The sequence below is a fragment of the Sorex araneus genome, chromosome 3 (genome assembly GCF_027595985.1).
Source record: "Sorex araneus isolate mSorAra2 chromosome 3, mSorAra2.pri, whole genome shotgun sequence".
Classification (NCBI taxonomy): domain Eukaryota; kingdom Metazoa; phylum Chordata; class Mammalia; order Eulipotyphla; family Soricidae; genus Sorex; species Sorex araneus.
The window spans coordinates 185,389,229-185,409,124 of record NC_073304.1 but is presented as its reverse complement, the minus strand read 5'-3'; the positions used below and the strand labels follow the sequence as shown (position 1 = coordinate 185,409,124).

At 45.5% G+C, this 19,896-nt stretch overlaps 1 protein-coding gene across 1 annotated transcript in view; it reads left to right on the top strand.

The window, feature by feature from the left end:
• DNAH2 (dynein axonemal heavy chain 2) overlaps positions 1–19,896 on the top strand; it is a 168,838-nt gene that overhangs the window by 47,634 nt on the left and 101,308 nt on the right. The window contains exons 6-10 of the mRNA XM_004605194.2: positions 8,142–8,370; positions 10,410–10,520; positions 10,688–10,926; positions 13,038–13,229; positions 16,055–16,260. Coding sequence (XP_004605251.2) covers positions 8,142–8,370; positions 10,410–10,520; positions 10,688–10,926; positions 13,038–13,229; positions 16,055–16,260 — 977 coding nt within the window. The remainder of the gene's footprint in view (positions 1–8,141; positions 8,371–10,409; positions 10,521–10,687; positions 10,927–13,037; positions 13,230–16,054; positions 16,261–19,896) is intronic.

The window sequence follows — 19,896 nt, the reverse complement described above, 5'->3', positions numbered from 1 at the left end:
TCAAATTTGCTTGTTCATGAGTGGCCTTTCATGGTCAATGAGCATATCCAGGTGAACAAAGCACCCACAGAAATTACAGGTCTCTATCTCATGGTGATTTATTAAAAAAATAAAATAAATTAAAAAAATTAACCTCGATGAACTCTCCCTGCCCCATTAAGATGATTCTTTAATTTTTTTTACTGAATATCCATGAGATAGACCATTATTAAGTTGTTTATGATTGTGTTTCAGTCATACAATGATCCAACACCTTTCCCTCCACCAATGACCCCCACTTCCCTCCTACCATCTCCTAACACCCCACAACCCACCCCCAGTTTCCCTCTATTTTTGTGCATTATGATTTGCAATACAGATACTAAGAGGCCATCGTGTTTGTTCAGAGCGTTCAGTTTTGTTTTGTTTTTCCTTTTTGGGTCACACCTGGCGAGGCACAGGGGTTACTCCTGGATCTGCACTCAGGAATTACTCCTGGCGGTGCTCGTGGGACCATATGGGATTCTGGGAATAGAACACGGGTTGGCCACGTGCAAGGCAAATGCCCTACCCGCTGTGCTATCACTCTAGCCCCATGTTCAGTATTTTTAATCAGGACGGAGTAGTTTTTATTTTTTTGAGTAGCTTTTTAACTGGGTTGCAGCTTTGGAGTGTGGATGTGACTGCTGAGGTTTCTGGAAGTACAGGGAGGTGGGAAGAGGTTTCCCTCCCGACCCCGAGAAAACCTGGAGATTTCAGTCACAAAACCCACATACCCAAATTTTCAGCAGATTGCATCTCGGTGGTCAATTCTGAGATGGGGGAGTCAGGATGGGGGCCATGGCGGTGCTCTTGGATCGTGGAAGCAAGTGGCTACCGAGGGTTCTACTTAGGCAGGCACCAGACTAACCCACCCCCCCTCTAATTTACCCTAGTCTGTTCAGCGTTGTGCGGTCCAAGATTAACTGCCGCTTTTGATCTCTTGAAATTTATTTATGGGTCTCTAAAGCAAGGCTGGTAGAAGAGCTCACATGGTGGTGCTGGAGTTGGTTTGTGGGGGTGACTGCCAGTGCTACCAGGAGTATTGGGAAGTGAAGGGAGGTGGCCTATCTGAACACTGAGAAAGCTTGGAAATTTCAGTCACAAAACCCCCATACTCAAATTTCCAGCAGATTAGTATCTCAGTAAGATCTATCCTGTGGTGGTGGAGTCCAGCCATGGCATGGCAGTTATTTTGGATTGTGGGAGCAAGTGGCTGCCAGGGGCTCTGCTTAGTTGGGCTCCAGGCTAACCTGTCCCCCTCCAACTTACCCCAGTCTTCTCAGCCTTGCACGGGCCCAAGATTAACTGTAGCTTTTGATCTCTTTTGAGATTTATTTATGGGTCTCTGAAGCAAGGCCAAAAAATAAGCTTGTATAGCTGAGCCAGAGGTGGTTTGTGGGCATGGCTTCCACATCCCTTTCAAAAAATTTTTAAAATTTTTGTTTTTTTTTTAATGTAGGAGTACTGCTATTTATTCAGCTATTAGTTAAGCTATTGAATTGGGCATGAACTCCACATTACTTTTCTTTTTTTCTTTCTTTCTTTTTTTTTTTTAGTGAATCATTGTGAGATACAGTTACAAAGCTTCACTGTTTGAGTTTCAGTCATACAATGATTGGACACCCAACCCTCCATCAGTGCACATCCTCCACCACCAATGTCCCCAGCATCCCCACCCACATACCCCTCCCCCTGCCTCTATGGCAGACAATCTCCCCTATACTCTTTTTTGTATTGCTTGTTATAAATAGCATAGGATGTTGTGCGGCTGTGAGAGTGGCTGTGTGCTCCTGGAATTCTAAAATTTTAGATAATTAGGGTGTGGAGAAATCTCTGCAGTGAGCTGTTCGGTTTGGAGATTCTTTTGTGTGTCTCTGGATCATGGCTATTAAAGAGCTTAAGTAGCAGCTGGAGGCATTTTGTGGGTGTGACCTCCAGGGTCCCATGGATGAGAGGGCCCGGCCCATCCTCTATCCCTTGAGGCCTGGAGTTTGTCACTGAACCCGACTACCTGCACTTTTCATTGGGTTCTGGAAATTGGCGGCCACTGGGATTTTTCAGGGGCAGGTGGAGGGTCGACGTCTGTCTGAGGCACCCTGTGAAGTCAGCCTGGCTTAAAGTCCAGAGGCATCTCTATGGCGAGTTGCTCAGTTAGGAGATTCCTTTGTGTGTCTCTGGATCATGGCCCTTGTTTCCATCTTTTCCAGAGAAATAAACTATTGGCATATGCCCTGCAGGACATGCCCGATGGCCGCTAGGGTACAGCTCCACTGGCCCTAACTTTGTCTTCTGATCTCTGAATTATGGGCAGTAAATGAGCTTGTATAGCTAAGCTGGAGGTGGTTTGTGGGTGTAGTTCCCACCTACCAATCTTTTGGCTGTTTAATTTTTTTTTTTTTTGCTTTTTGGGTCACACCCGGCGATGCACAGGGGTCACTCCTGGCTCTGCACTCAGGAATCACCCCTGGCGGTGCTCAGGGGACCATATGGGACGCTGGGATTCGAACCCGGGTCGGTCGCGTGCAAGGCAAACGCCCTACCAGCTGTGCTATCACTCCAGCCCCTGGCTGTTTAATTTCTTGGTAAACTGTGCCCAAGTTTTTGGGGTTAGGTCAAAGACACAGCGGCAATTTTGGGGTATCAGGAAGCCTGAAGGCACCATTAGGCTGCTGATGCACTCGCCCTGAAGGTACAGGTTGGCCTGTTGGCGCCACCATACCCTGCCACATACCTAACTTTTGGTCATTTAATTTCTTAGGAAACTTGGTCCCAAGTTATTGGGGTTCAGCTAGACTCACAGTGGCAATTTTGGGGTATAGGTAAGCTTGAAGGCACCATCACCTCAGTGAGATAATTCTTATTAGAAAAGACCAGGTTGTTCCTAAACCTGAAGAGGAAATTGCACAGAAGAAAGAGGTATCACAGAAGAAACTGAGGAAGCAAAAACTTGTGGCCCAGGGGCTGGAGCGATGGGAAGGGTGTTTGCTTTGCGTGCGACTGATCTGGGTTCGATTCCCAGCATTCCATTTGGTCCCCCAAGCAATGCCAGGAGTGATTCCTGAGTGCAAAGCCAGGAGTAACCCCTGAGCATCACTGGGTGTGACCCAAAAAGAAAATAAACAAACAAACAAAAAAAACCCAAAAAACTTGTGGCCCAGAAATAAACTAAGCATAAAATAAATAGAAATCTAAGTTTAAAAAAATTTCTTCCCTGTTCTTCAGGGATTCCAATGGTTCTTATATTGTCCCTCTTGTACTCATCTCTCGAGTACTCTAGTATGCTGTTCATTTCTTTGCAGACTATTTTCCACCTTTCCCTGTTTTCTAGTAATTTCTTCCTTATCGTGGAGCTCCCTGATTAAATAGCTCAGCTGCTATTCTGCTGTTCAGAGCTTCTATTGAGCATAAAAAAAAAAAATCACCTACCATGCTCTTGATATCTGCTGTAGTTCTTTCCATTTTGGTTCTCTTCCTTGTGCTTTGCTGACTACTGACATAGTTTCTTGTGTTCATTAAACACCTCATCATGGTGTCACTAAAGTCATTGTCTCAGGATTTACTGAGTCGATTGGCATTGTTTGTGCCTTCTGTTAGATTATTTTGCTCACTGAACTTGGTGGGATTCTCGGTGTGTTCCCCATTGGGTTTTTAGTCTTTTGCTCTGCTGGGAGGGTATTTTATTTAGACCCCCTGAGGGATTAGGCTCTGGAAGTTGCTCTTTTCCTTCTCTGCCCTTCTTCATCGAATGACAAGAAGTGTAACCGAGAGCAGTGTGTAATTTGCTGAGCAGATGTGTCTTCAGCGGCTGTGGTGTGGACCCGTTAATGCAGTGCAGGTCAGGTGTTGAGGACCTCGCCTGAAGGGAGGGGCCCCGCCTCCGGCCCCGCCTCCCATTCTGGAGGAGGCCCAGTGATGTCAGCTTGAGAGTAACCACACCCAAAATAGTGGAGCAACAGCAGAAATCCATTTTCATTTGTTTTTATTTTATTTTTTGATTTGGGGGCCACACCCGGCAGTGCTCAGGGCGTACCCCTGGCTTTGCACTCAGGGATTGCTCCTGGTGGCACTTGGGGGGCCATATTTCATATCAGGGATCAAATCTTGGTTAGCTATGTGCAAGCCAAACACACTACCCAATGTGCTGTGGCTCTGCCTCCCTTCATTTATTATTTACATTTAATTTTTTCGGAGGGAGGGGTTGGGGCCACATCTTGTGGTGCTCAGCCCACATCTTGCAGGGGTTATTCCTGGCTCTGCACTCAGGAATCACTGCTGGGTCGCTCAGGAAACCATATAGGATACTGGATATCAAACCCAGGTTGACTGCTACATGCAAGGCAAGTGCCTGACCCGTTATACTAGCTCTTCTGCCCCAATTTTTATAAAAATTTTTGTTGTTGCTATAGATAGAACACAGGGCCTCACACAAACCAGGACAGTGCTGTACTGCTGGATTACATACCAGCCTGATGAACTCATTTTCAGTATACTTGCTGTCAAAGTGAGCACTGAGGCAGTCATTTTCTTTTTTTCTTTTGGCTTTTTGGGTCACACCTGGAGATGCTAGGGGTTACTCCTGGCTTTGCACTCAGAAATCACTCCTGGCGGTGCTTGGGGGACCATATGGGATTGAACCCAGATTGGCTTTGTGAAAGGCAAGTGCCCTCCCTGCTATACTATCACTCTGACCCAAGGCAGTCATTTTCAATCTTGACAGTATGCTACTTGGAAAAATAAAATTAATGTCAATGGAAACCCAGCTCATTAAGAAATTATTAACTCGGGGCTGGAGCAATAGCACAGCGGGTAGGGCAAGTGCCTGACCCATTTGTCTGGAGTTTTATTTTATCCTGCCTTGCACGCGGCCAATCTGGGTTACATTCCCAGCATCCCATATTGGTCCCCTGAGCACTGCCAGGGGTAATTCCTGAGTGCAGAGCCAGGAGTAACTCCTGTGCATCGCCAGGTGTGACTCAAAAAGCAAAAAAAACCCAAAAAACAAAAACAAAAAGAACATTATTAACTCATGGGGCTGGAGCCATAGCACGGCAGGTAGGATGTTTGCCTTGCATGCGGCCAACCCAGGTTAGATTCCCAGCATCCCATATGGTCGCCTGAGTACTTCCAGTGGTAATTCCTGAGTGTATGAGCCAGGAGTAACCCCTGAGCATCACCGGATGTTACCCAAAAAGCAAAAGAAAAAGAAAAAGAAATTATTAACTCAGGAAATGAGTCTATGGACATTCAATTTATTTATTTATTTATTTATTTTTAAGAGGGCTCAATTCTTTTTTTTTCCTATTCTATTTTTTTTAATAAGAATTTTATTTTATTGAATCACCATGTGGAAAATTACAATGCTTTCAGGCTTAAGTCTCAGTTATACAATGCTGAAACAACCATCCCTTCACCAGTGCCCATATCCCACCACCAAAAAAAAAATAAATAAAACACAGTACACCTCCCATCCTGCCCCCCCCTCGCCTTGTAACTGATAAATTTCACTTTACTTTCTATTTACTTTGGTTACATTCAATTATTCAACACAAACCTCATTATTATTGTTAGGAGTACCCCAAGAGTCAGGCCTGTTGTGAAGAGATAGGAGGTCTACCGCGGCTGCACGGTTTTCGATTTCTGTACTTTAGCAACTAAGTCCAGGAAGATTTCTTCCAGATATTGGATCACTGCAAGCTTGTGAACCCCATCTGTGGTCTCATAATATGGCGGTCACCATATTATGAGAGAGAGAGAGAGAGAGAGAGAGAGAGAGAGAGAGAGAGAGAGAGAGAGAGAGAGAGAGAGAGAGAGAGAGAGAGAGAGAGAGAGAGAGAGAGAGAGAGAGAGAGAGAGAGAGAGAGAGAGAGAGAGAGAGAGAGAGAGAGAGAGAGAGAGAGAGAGAGAGAGAGAGAGAGAGAGAGAGAGAGAGAGAGAGAGAGAGAGAGAGAGAGAGAGAGAGAGAGAGAGAGAGAGAGAGAGAGAGAGAGAGAGAGAGAGAGAGACGCCCATTGGACCGCGGCTTAGTTCTCAGGCTGGAGACATTCTGCGAGGAGCTGCCCATACCGAAAGTAATTTAGCTGGGTCTGGAGTCACGCTCGTGCAGCTGTGGAGAGGCCGCATACACGTGCGGCCCCCAGGATCATATCTTGGTGGCAGTATGGACATTCAATTTAAATAAAAGAAGTATACAAATGAAACAATTGCTGATCATATATTTTTTTTCTTTTTGGTCACACCCAATGATGCTCAGGCATTTTTTCTGGCTCTGCATTCAAGGAATTACTCCTGGTGGTGCTCGGAGGGTTATATGGGATGCTGGGGATCAAATCTAGGTCGGCTATGTGCAAGGCAAACACCCTCCCCACTATACTATCACTCTGGCCTCCCTGATCATGTCACTGTACCACTGTCATCCTGTTGTTCATCAATTTACTCGAGCGGGCGCCAGTAACTTCTCCATTTGTCCCAGCCCTGAGATTTTAGCAGCCTCTCCTTACTAGTCTTTCCCAACTATTAGAGGCTCTTTCAGTGTCAGGGGAATGAGATCCGTTATTGTTACTGTTTTTGGCATATCAAATATGCCACGGGGAGCTTGCCAGGCTCTGCTGTGCAGGTGGGATACTCTCGGTAGCTTGCCAGTCTCTCTGAGAGGTGTGTGTGTGTGTGTGTGTGTGTGTGTGTGTGTGTGTGTATGTGTGTGTGTGCGTATGTGTGTGTACAATTTATTTTAGATTCACTTTTTAAAAAATTTTTGGGTTTTGGGGCTGGAGCGATAGCACAGTGGGTAGGGCGTTTGCCTTGCACGCAGCCGACCTGGGTTCGAATCCCAGCATCCCATATGGTCCCCTGAGCACCGCCAGGAGTAATTCCTGAGTGTAGAACCAGGAGTAACCCCTGTGCATCGCCCGGTGTGACCCAAAAAGCAAAAAAAAAAAAAAATTGGGGGGTTTTGGGTCATACCTGGCAGTGCTCAGGGATCATTCTTGGCGTGCTCAGGGGACTTTAAGTGGTTCCAGGAATTGAACCCAGGCAGGCTACATGCGAGTTAAGTGCTCTGCCCGCAGAATTAATCGCTCTGGCCCCTAAAAAATTTATTTTTCAAACAAAAGTTTTAAAGATTTTCTAATCATGATATTTAAAACAAATTATTAGGGTTTGTTGCATCACCGTATTCAGTTATGCAATCCCATATAGGCTTAAGAAACTAGGATGAAACTTAGTGGTAGACCACTTATTTTATCTGTGTGAAATCTGATTTTGACTAAGACACTGAAAAAAAACCCAAAACAAAAAGCAAAACTCCAGACAATTGTCTCTTATTTCCAAACCTTTGTTTTACTTTCTCCATTGTAGTCTTTAAGATAATTGTTTTTTTCATCCTATCCCTTTCCCCCTCCCATCCTAGCCTTTTTTTTTTTTTTTTGCTTTTTGGGTCACACCTGGCAATGCACAGGGGTTACTCCTGGCTCTGCACTCAGGAATTACCCCTGGCGGTGCTCAAGGGACCATATGGGATGCTGGGATTTGAACCCAGGTCGGCCGCGTACAAGGCAAACGCCCTACCTGCTGTGGTATCTCTCCAGCCCCCATCCTAGCCTTTTTAATTCATGGATCCATCTATTCATCCAACTTTGCTGCATATCTTCAATGTCCCAGCCACTGTGTTTCAAAGCCAAGTTGGAGAAAACATACAATTCCTACCTTTCAGGCCTACTTTTTTCCCCCCTCAGCCACATGTTTATTGGAATCTAATATGTCTCTAAGAGAATAAGGAAGCACTTCATTTTTTTTTTCTTTTTGGGTCACACCTGGGGCGATGCACAGGAGTTAATCCTGGCTCTGCACTCAGGAATTACTCCTGGTGGTGTTCCGGGGATCATGTGGGATGCTGGGAATAGAACACGGGTTGGCCGTGTACAAGGCAAACACCCTACCCGCTGTGCTATCGCTCCAGCCCCAAGAATAAGGAAGCACTTTATAACACAGAGATTTCAAGATGGAGCAGGAAAGGCAAAAGGAATATGACAAAGAACTAGGTCAGGCTCTCAGGATTTGAGCCACAGATTTCTTTGGGTATCAAAGGCCTGGAGACTAATTCTGCCCTTCTATCTTTCATGCAGAATCAGAACCAAATTGCCTACTTCATTCGCCAGGAACCAGTTCCCATCACTCCAGAGAACTTTGAGGCAACGGTGCAGTTTGGGACAGTGCGAGGCCCCTATGTCCCGGCCCTGCTCCGGCTGCTCACTGGTGTCTTTGCCCCTCAGATCTTTACGAACACAACCTGGCCTGAGAGCATTCGGAATCACTTTGCTTCTCATATGCACAGATTCTTGGCCTGCCTAACAGGTGAGCACAAAGGCTTGAGTGCCTGCTTTTTACCCAGTGCCTCGCCAACAGTATAGCTAATTATGGCAGTGGGAGATCATCTGGAGTACATACTTTGTCTGGTACATGGTAGGTATTCAATATGTGTTTGTTGAATGATTGGGAAAAAAATACAAAATTTACCATCTCGTCTGTATTTTTTTTTCTCAAGCTAACTTGCTCAAACTTAGAGTGGGAAATTTCCAAGGGCAGATATAGGATGAGAGAAGTACATGCATTAAGGTAGAAAGTGTATGTTGGGGCGGGAGAGATAGAATAGCAGGTAATTACGGTACTTGTCTTGCATGTGGCTGACCTGGGTTTGATTCCAGGCACCCTGAAGCATTTCCAGGAGTGATCCTGGAGGCAGAGCAAGGAGTAAGCCCTGCGCACAGGAAGACTGGGGCCTCAAAATAAAAACAACTAAAAAGATGGAGAGTTTTAAGGGCATGGTATAGATCTTTAATGTTATCTTATGGGAGTCTCCTTTTTTTTTTCTTTTTTCTTTTTGGGTCACACCTGGGGCGATGCACAGGGATTACTCCTGGCTCTGCACTCAGGAATTACTCCTGGTGGTGCTCAGGAAACCATATGGGATGCTGGGGATTGAACCCGGGTCGGCCGCGTGCAAGGCAAACACCCTACCCACTGTGCTATTGCTCCAGCCCCAGGTGTCTTTTATTATACTTTAATGATGTTTCCCTCTTGTTTTCTGTCATTTCTCCTTTTGATTACAAAAATGTATGTGTCATAGTTCTTCCTGTCTCTTTTCCTAAAATTCAGATTTTAGGAGATTAATCATTCATATTTCAATCACCTGTGATGGAAACTGGGATATAAAAAACTCATCCTTCTTTGTGAAGTTCTGTGATCCTTAAAAAAAAATAAAACGTTTATTTAAGGGTCCTTAAATAAACATTTTTAATTGAATCACCATGAGATATACAATTACAAAGTTGTTCATGATTAAGTTTTAGTTAAACAAACTCAAGTTACAACACCCATCCCTTTACCTAGTGCATATTTCCCACCACCTATGTCCCCAGTTTCCTTCCCACCCTCCCTCCCCTCCCTGCCTTCATGGCAGACATCTTTCTCTCCTCTCTCTCTTTCTCTTATTTTTCTTTTAGGCACTGTAGCTTGCAATACTGTTACTGAAAGGATTTCATACATATCACTTTATCTCAGTTTTTGCCCAGTGTCATTTCCAACTATCATTGTCATAATGGTCCCTTTTCTGTTCTCCCCCTCCCCTTTCTACCATGGACACTTGTTTCTATGTCTCTAGCTAGTTTTTCAGATACTTTTTTTTTAATATTCCACAAATGAGTACAGTCATTCTGTTTGTCCCTCTTCCTCTGACTGACTTCATTTAGTGTGATACTCTCCATGTAGAAACATATGTTTATTTCATCCATGTATAAACAGATTTTATGACTTCATTTTTCGTAGCAGCCTCTGTGTACATTCCACTGTGTAGATGTACCATGGTTTCTTTATCCAGTCATCTGTTCTCTGACATCCCGATTTTTCCAGATTCTGGCTATTGTGAGTAGTGCTGCAATGAACATGTGGATGCAGTTGGCTTTTCTGCTGTAAGCTTTTGGGCCACTAGGGTGTATTCCCAGAAGTGGTACTGCTGAGTTACATGTACGTTCAATTTCTAGTTTTTTAAGGAATGTCCATATTGTTTTCCAGAAAGGCCGGACCAGTTGACATTCCCACCAGCAGTGAATGAGAGTCCCTTTCTCTCGGCATCCACACCAGCACTGGTTGTTCTTTTTGACGTGTCCCAGTTTCTGTAGCATGAGATGATATCTCACTGTTGTTTTAATTTGTGTCTCCCTGAGAATTATGATGGAGAGCACTTTTTCATATGACTTTTGGCCACTTGTATCTCTTCTTCGAGCAAATTTGTGTTCATCTTTTCTCCCCATTTTTTGATAGGGTTGTATGTTTTTTTTTTTCTTGTAAGGTTCTTCTAGTGCCTTATATAGTTCTGTGGTTCTTTCCTTCCTTAGATACTCGGTACAAACTGGAGGGGCATACGGTTCTCTACATCCCTACAGAGGCCATGAAAATGCAGCCTGAGGTGGTGGTTAAAGACAAGGAGCTGGTCCAGCGGCTAGAGAGTGAGTAGTTGGCATTGCCCTGTGTTGGGGAGCCTAGGAGAGTGAAGGAGAGGTCCACATGCCAGGAATTGGAGATGGGCTAGAGAGACAATGTAGAAAGGGAAGGATAGGCACAGTTGAGGAATGGTGTGAAAATGGAGCATGTTTTATTATATGCTCCCTTGTAGCTGCCATGATCCACTGGACCCGGCAGATAAAGGAGGTGCTCAGTGCCCAGGAAAACGTGGATTCAGGAGAAAATCTAGGTCCTCTGGAGGAGATTGAATTTTGGCACAACCGATGCATGGACCTATCTGGCATTAGCAAACAGGTGGTGAAGCCCGGAGTGAAGCACATTGAGTCTATCCTGCGCCTCGCAAAGTCATCCTACTTGTCACCTTTTATGAAACTGGCTCAGCAGATCCAGGTTTGTGAGCAGAATGAAAGATAACATTTTTGCAGAAATTGGGCAGTGGTTGGGACATGATAGTGCACCAAGAAGATGGTGATAATGTGATCAACAGCATAATTATGCACCCACTGTTTGGAGTTATATTGTGGGAGACTATAAAAGTAATAAAACAGGGACTGGAGAGATGGTATAGTGGGTAGGGCACTTGCCTTGCACATGACCAACCAGGGTTTGATATATAGCACCACATTCGGACTCCCGAGCACCACCAGGAGTGATCTTGAGCACAGAATTAAGAGAAATCCCTGAGTACTGCCAGGTATCTCCCCCAAACCAAAACCAATAAAATGAAAAAGCAATAGAACATAAGGGCCCCAAAGAATTTTTTGTGGGGGTGATTTTTTTGGCTTCTACCTAAAAAAATCTGTTTCTCTGGGTATTTCTCAGGAAACTATTTTTCTTTTATTTATTTATTTAAATTTTTTTTTAAATTGAATCACCATGTGGAAAGTTACAAAGTTCTCAGGCTTATGTCTCAGTTATACAATATTCAAACACCCATCCCTTCACCAGTGCCCATATTCCACCACCAAAAACCCCAGTATACCTCCCGCCCCCCCACCCCCAATTGCATAACTGACGAATTTCACTTCATTTTCTCTTTACCCTGATTACATTCCATATTTCAACACAAAACTCACTATTGTTGTTGGAGTTTCCCCCCAAGAAAGACAGCCCTACTACCAAGGAAGCATTTGATAATTAGTTTTCCATTGCTTAGAATGAAGAGATATGTAGCCTCACTGCTCCAAGTACATAACTCTTTTTTTTTCTTTTTCCTTTTCCTTTTTTTTTTCCTCATCCCCCTTCCCTCGCCTCACAGTATGGCGGACGCCTCGCCGTGTTTCTCCCCGAAAATGGGAAACAACCGGGAAAGAGGAATATTTCCTCTTCTCGGCTGGCTTGGGGCTGTTGCTTAGTTCACAGTCTAGAGAATGGCTGCTACTTTGATTACCTTCAATATTTCAACAAAAAACTCACTGTTATTGTTTGGAGTTTCCCCCCAAAGTCAGACCTGCTAAAAAGGAACCGTTTCACATTGCTGATAATTAAGAGATGTTAAGTCCCATGGCCGCTGTCTCGGCCTCGTGGTTTTGGATTTCTGTATAAAGTCCAGGGAAAAATTCTGCCAGAAATTACATAGCCCAGCTCACAGTCCCAGTGCATTGCTGTAGGAAGCCGCTCTGGATGCCAAAATGGGTTAGAAGACCTCTGGAATCAAAGTCTTTAGGAGCAGAGGGTCCGTTTTGTGCCCAACAGCTCCGGATTTGTATTGCAAACCATAATGCTCCAAAGTAGAGTGAGTAAAAAGGAAAGGAAAGTGCCGGCCATAAAGGCAGTAGATCTGGTGGGATGGGAGTGGTGGGAAGGATACTGGGGACATTTGTGGTGGAAAATGTACACTGGTGGAGGGATGGGTACTCAATCATTGTATGACTGAAACGTAAGCATGAAAACCTGTAAATCTGTAACTTTGTCTCACAGTGATTCACTAATTAAAAATAAATAAATAAATAAATAAATAAATAAATAAATAAATAAATAAATAAAAAGCACTGGTTTGGTCCAGAAGAGCAGTGTAGTGACTTAGAATGCTTGCCTTTCAATCATATGGTATGAGTTCAATCTCTGGTGCCACCACACACAAAGAGTATAATTCTGGCAGCTCTGCTGTCTGTAACCCCTGATGCCACAAGTGACTTGTGTAATCACCATAGATTACACCATAGAGGAATGTGGCTCCCAGCAAGCATTACATACACAAACGATTTGTGAGAACAAATACGAGCACTGCAGTGACCTTGGGGCAGACCACCACTATATATGACTTCTGCAAGTTGTGACACTGCAACCAAAGGACTGGAACCCGCAGTGAGCACCTTGACTAAGCGTGTGAGCACCCCAATCTGATGTGCAACCCGGGCAAGCACCAAAGTTAAAAATGGTACAACCTTCAGTCATCACAGTAACAGAGGAGAGGAGAAGGAGGGGGAAAGAAGCACGTGCTGAGCAGCATCTGTTCCCCGGGTGGGTAAGTCCTGTTCTCTGTTTCTCTTTATTGTCAGGATGGCTCTATCCAAGCGCAGTCGAACTTGATGTTTTTATCCATCCTGAAGGAACCTTACCAGGAATTGGCTTACATGCGGCCAAAAGACATCTCTGATAAGCTTCCGAAGTTGATCAGTCTCATCCGAATCATCTGGGTCAACTCTCCCTACTACAACACTCGGGAGAGACTCACTTCCCTCTTTCGAAAGGTTTGTGCCTGCAGAGAGCCGACTGAGGGTATCCCGACCGTCACACCCAGAGTAGCTAGGCTTTCCAAAGCAGTTGGGATTCCTTGGAAGCTATGCAGTACAAAGTTCAGGAGGCTGGCTTTAAGGCAGATGGAAAAGATGCCTGTTTCAGAGACAGGACTAGACGATGGAAGAAGCGTTTGAGGGAGAGAAATTGATGGAACTTTGGGGAGGGAAACCAGAAAGGACAGACACCCAGGCCAAGCTTTTCAAGAGAAGACATTTTTCTCCTGCAAGGGAGATTGCTCAAAGGACTGAGCACATGCTTTGCATGTGGAAGCCCCAGATTTTGATCCTTGGCATTGCATTGTTCCCTGAGCATTGCTGGGAGCCACCCCTTAACTGTGAGCACATAGCCAGGAGTAGCTCCTGAGCACCATGTGCCGTGGCCCAAAGATAAACAACAACAAAAAAAATGAGAATTTTTTTCTTATTTCCAAAGGTTGCAGTTTCAGTGGATCAGAGGTAGATCCAGGAAGGAACATAAACGTTTGAGAAGCAAGATCTGACCCCACTTTTAGCCTGAGTGACAGTCACTGAAGCTTGATGGCATGTACCTGAAACTCAGAGCTAGCTGTGCTAGCAGCAGCAGAGCTGGGTTGGAGGGGGTTGAGGGGGCCAAGAGGTGTCTGGGTGACATGTGCCAGGAGCCCAGACAGAAAGCCCAGGATTCAGGCCTGAGGCACATCAGGGAGCTTCAGGGAAGGGGTTGGGTGCAGCTAAGATTGTGAACCAAAGCTGTTGGGTCCCTTTTTGCAGATGAGTAATGAGATCATCCGCTTGTGTTGCCATGCTATCTCTTTGGACCGGATCTTTGAGGGATATGTGATTTCTAGCAAGGAAGAACTTCAAGGCTGCATTTCCTGCTGTCATGCGTGGAAAGACCACTACCTCCGGGCTGTGCAGATGCATACCCAGTATGATACGTCTCCCTGGCATTCCTCAGAGCATCCCTGCCCACCCCTTGTCACTTCACAGAGGGCAGATTCTGACTTCTGCCACTTGGATTTCTTTGAAAGCCAGTGTATTGTCATTGGCTAAATCTGGACATTTTTACACAGGCCCGACTTTTTTTTTTTTTCTCTGTGCCATTGCCTCCTTTCTTTTTTCCTTTTTTTTTTTTTTTGCTTTTTGGGTCACACCCAGCAATGCACAGGGGTTACTCCTAGCTCTGCACTCAGGAGTTACTCCTGGCAGTGCTTGGGGGACCAAATGGGATGCTGGGAATCGAACCTGGGTCGGCCACATGCAAGGCCAACGCCCTACCCGCTGTGCTATAGCTCCAGCCCCTCATTGCCTCCTTTCTTAATCCTTAAATGTAAAATTTAAAATTTCATCATGCATGAAACTTTCGCTAGCTCCTGCACTTCAGATCCTGCTCTCTAGTTCTTTTCACACTGTGCCACTTCCCTCCCTCATCCCCCAGCCCCATACACACGCACATTTTTGTTTTCTCTGTTGAGCTAGGAAACTGCTTCTTGGCAGGGATGGGGGAGAGGGAATCTCGATTTCGAAGGCTTTCCTTGCATCTGGGATGGTCAGTCTAGCATTACAAAGGCAGATTGAAACCTAATGTTTCTGCTTTGGGTTGTCAATCTCTCTTCTCATACAGGTTCTCCACTCGGGGCTGGGTCCTCGATCAGTCCAGCATATTCGCTCAGGTTGATGCCTTTGTTCAGCGCTGCAAGGACCTCATTGAGGTGGGAAGCCCAATGGAAGGAAAATCAGCGCCCCAGTCAAAGAGCCGGTGGAGAGGCAGACACTAAGCCCAGGACTTCCCATGTTGACTGCCCATGTCATGTGTCCTGCTCCTACCCGCTTAAAAAATTTGTTATTGTTGTAGGGTGCCACACCTGGCGGCACTTAGAACTTACTCCTGGCTCTGTGCTCGGAGATAACCCCCAGTGGGTTTGGGAGGACCATATGGGGCACTGGGGATTGAATCTGGGTTGGCTCCTTGTGAGGCAAGTGCCTAACAACTGTACTGTTGCTCTGGCCTCTGGTTTTAGACTGTTGCCTCATCACTGCCTTAGTATCATAGTGCATTCTATTTTCTTTGTTTTTTTTGTGTTTTGGGTCAAACTCTGCAATGCTCAGGTTTACATCTGGCTCTGCACTCAGAAATTACTCCTGGAGGTGCTCAGGAGACTATATGGGAGGCTGGGGAACCAATTTGGCGGCCTGTAAGACAGACACCCTATTCTCTGTACTATTGCTCCGGCCCCTTAATTTTTCAAAAATTGAATCACAAAGTTATTTATGATTTAGTTTCAGGTGTATAATGTTCCAACATCAGTTACTTCACCAGTGTCCACTTCCCTCCATCACTATCCCCGGTTTCCCTTCTACACACCCCTTGCGTCTATGACAGGCATTTTCCCCCTCTCTCCCCCCTTTAATTTTAGGCACTGTGGTACAATACTGTTCTCTTTTTTTGAGTTTTAAAAATTTTTACAAAGTAGTTCACAATATCTGATTATATTTAATATTCAAACCACCACCATAACACCTTCCCACCACCATATTTGGGATGTTCCCATCCTGAGCCCCAACCCCTGCCCCAAAGAAGAACCGAAATTCGTTTTGTATTGTTTGTTGTGAATAAGCCACTGAAAGTGATCCAAGAAAGTTTCTTTAGAGAAAAGTATGTGAACATTGTTGTATTTTATCCAGGGACCATTGAAAGTTGGGCCTTGTGGATATATATATATATATATTATATAATATATACATATCATATAATATATATATTTTAAGCAGTGATTCTTATGCTGACTTCTTTTTAGGTATGTGATTGTCAATACCATTTTGCCCGCTGGGAAGATGGGAAGCAAGGTCCACTTCCTTGCTTCTTTGGTGCTCAGGGTACCCAGGTAACACGGAATTTACTGGAGATTGAGGATATTTTTCATAAAAATTTGCACATGCTTCGGGCAGTCCGTGGGGGCATCCTGGATGTGAAGAACACCTCTTGGCATGAAGACTACAATAGGTGAGAAGACCATGGGCTGACTCCCTAATAGTTCAGGGAAGGGAGATTGGGGTGATGGAGAGTTATGCAGGGGCAGGAGCTCGGCGGTTGAGCACCTTCCTTATATGTGTGAAACTCTGGGTTTAATCCTTGGCACCACAGCTAAAAAAAAAGTGTCAGGAGAAGTGGTGAGTGTGTCCAAAGGAAAGTGGGGCGATATTTTGTAGTGGGTGGAGATAAAGTCAGTAAGGTAGGCAGTGAGTCGTCTCTCCAGTGAAGGGCTCTGAGGAAGTTAGTCTGTCAGGGCTCAATCTCTGTTACTACCAAATGTCAGATATGGGATTTTGAGCAGTTGTTTTTACCAGTTGGAGCCCATTTCTTCATCTGTAAAATAAGGTTGTAGAACTGAGCTCAGAGCATTGTATTGAAGAATAAATGGGTCAATGCAAATAAAGCATTTGAGGGACATTTGGAGGTAGCTCAGTGGTTAAAGCATTTTCCTTGCAAACCCCAGACTGAGTTAAGTCCCAAGTGTGACCTGCATGCACTGAGCATGATCCTGGCAGTGTTGCTGTTTGAAATCCTAGTGCCATAAGCGAGTCCCAGTGCAGCCACAGTGAAATGGTTTCACTCTCCCTATTGTGAAGTCATCCCAGAGATGGGCACTTTGAAGCCTGCATTTGTGGTTCTGCCACCGCCCCAGGGCCCTGCCAGAAATCCTGGAACTCACAACAAAATACTACTATCTACCACACTTTGGCCCCAGCTGGACAACACCACCAGGCAGCCTCCTTTATTTCCATATAAACCCACCCTGAAAAATAGGCGGATAGGATCTTCATTAGTCCCTCTAGAGGCTTGTGAAGTTGCCCAGGAGCACTCTTTCCAATAAACCCCATTTTAGCCTAATCCTCCTCTTGGACTCTGTTTCTTTGTTTTCACAGCAGGTCCTGGACCTTTCATCATGATGCTAAAACCCAGGAGTTTTGAAAAAATGAGGCTTAGGGGCTGGAGTGAGAGTACAGCGGGTAGGGCATTTGCCTTGCACGCGGCTGACCAGCATTCCATATGGTCCCCAAGCACCTCCAGGAGTAATTCTTCAGTGCAAAGCCAAGAGTAACCCCTGAGCATCACTGGGTGTGACCCAAAAAGAAAAAAGAGAAAGAAAAATGAGGGTTAGGCGGCCTGGATGATCCTCCTTCCTGGACTTAGGTTTCTTTTCCTTTCCTTTTTTTTTCTTTTTGGGTCACACCTGGAGATGCTCAGGGGTTACTCCTGGTTCTGCACTCAGGATTTACTCTTGGTGTTGCTCAGGGGACCATATAGAATGCTAGGGATCAAATCCTGGATGGCGTGTGCAAGGCAAAGGCCCTACCTTCTGGACTATCACTCTCTAGACCCATGGACTCAGGTTTCTACCTGGGCTCTTGGATCAGTCAATTGGCCAAATTTTGTTCTGAATTTCATGCATCTGAGTCAGTCTCTTTCTCCTCTGTGAGAGGCCTCCATCACATCCTTAGGGGCGCCTTGCAACCACCATATTCTGGTTTTCGGTAAGTTCCAAAATTGCCCATAATGTTTCATTTGGCCCTTGTTGTTCCTTCTGGGCACCCTGAATTCAGAAATCTCCAGAGTCCAGAATTGGCCAGGGATGCTTGCTGGTTTCTGATGACTTATTTGCCATTAGGGCAATGAAAGGAGCTGGAGATGTCCTCTCCTCTCTGTCTTCCGGGCTATTTGCAAAGGACCCAAGACATCAGACCTTTGTGCATATGACTTGTGATGGGACCTTGGGGACATTATGGGCAGTCAAAATTATTGGCAACTTTGGAATTTATCTAAAGCCAGAATACGGTGATTGGGAGGCACTTGTAAGGATGTGGTGGAGGTCCCTCGAAGGAGAAGGAGACTGTCACAGGTCAGCCAGTCCAGGAAGGAGAATCGTCCAGGCCACTTGAACCTCCCAGGTTTCAGGGATGGGTTCATGGAAAGGAAGAAAAAGGAGTCCAAGAGGAGAATTAGGCTGAAATGGGGTTTATTGGAAAGAGAACATCCTAGGTGGACCTCACAAGCCCTTAGGGGGAGTGAGGATCCCATCCACCTGTGTTTCAGGGTGGGCTTATATGGAAGTGAAGGAGGTCTTGGGCAGGGGAAAGATGCTTGGTTAACTCAGAACCAGGTCCTGTTTCTGCCTGGTGGGGGTTGGCTGGCTGGGGCTAAAGTCTGGTAGGTTGTCTTTTATTGTAGGTTCCAGGGATACAGGTGGGCCTTGGAGCAGCGGTGGAACTGCAAATACAGGCTTCAAAGTGCCTGTCTCAGGGCGAACCCAACACCTACTTCCTGCTCCACTCTCCTGGAGCACTACAACTGAAAATATGTGAACACTGTGGCTGGGTTACATGAGCACCCCCTCCCACACACACACACTGTAACTAACAGAGTACGACCATTGGTGAGCAGTGGTATGAATATGTGAGGTCCGTTACCAAGCATGTGCACAAGGTGCCAGAGAATTAGTACAGGGGGGTTAAGGCTCAGCCTTGTTTGTCGCTGACCCCAGTTTGATCCCCGGCACCACATGTGGTCTTCTGAGCACTGCTGGCAACAAGCCTTGAGCACAGAGCTGTGAGTAGCCCCTGAGCATCCTTGGTATGGCCCCAACACTCCGAAAAGGATATATGCGACGACTCTTTTTAATTACAACAGCATCTACAAAGGGAAAGGAAGGGGATAGAAAAGTACCTGGGAGCTTGGGAAGTGCTCAGTACATAAGACATGCTGGGGACCACCCCAGGTGAACAGACCTAAGGCAGAGATGCCACAAGGATTAAGAAAACGACAGAAATAAGAGAAAAAGCACGGGTGCAGGGGACTGACAGCTTCGTGGAATGACAGCTGTACTTGTCCCGACTACTGTATTTATTGCTTAGAACCAGTAATCACAAAAAGGATAACAACAACATTCTTTGGTCGAATGCCTAGCTATTTTAGGCTTTCACATATCTGAGGGCATTAAGTTATGGCAATCATTGTCCTTGTAAAGAGCTTTCACAATAGGATGTTCTCAGAGGAAGGAAACAGAAAACAGGGCAGCATTCCATCTCTAGACTCAAGCATTCGGGATTGAAAGGATCTGTTAACTGCCCTTCCTATCTAGTCCCTAACAAGTGCATATAATAATTTTCTCTCTCTCTCTCTCTCTCTCTCTCTCTCTCTCTCTCTCTCTCTCTCTCTCTTGAGCAAAGCATACCTGGCTTTGCTCAGGACTTACTCATGACTCTGTTCTCACGGATTTTTCCTGGTAGGGCTTGGTTGACCATTTGGGGTGCCGGAGCTCAAACCCAGCTGTGTACAAGGCTTACCTGCTGTACTATGGTTTTCTCTTTATATGAACTGGGCTAAGTGGCTCCATTGGAGAAAGCCATGATTACAAATGAAGAATTGGCTTTCGAGCTGTTTTCATGGAGCACAGCCACGGCATAGCACGCTCCTGTGCTGTATACTTGGTATGGCCTGTCTTCTGTTTGGCCACTTGTGACTCTGACCTCTTCTCAATGCAAACCAGACACAGAGACCTACCAGGCCAGCACAGAGTGGGCAGTGCCTCCGCCCACACTGATCCTCATAGCCACATTCTAAAGGGAATGCCCGCTGGAT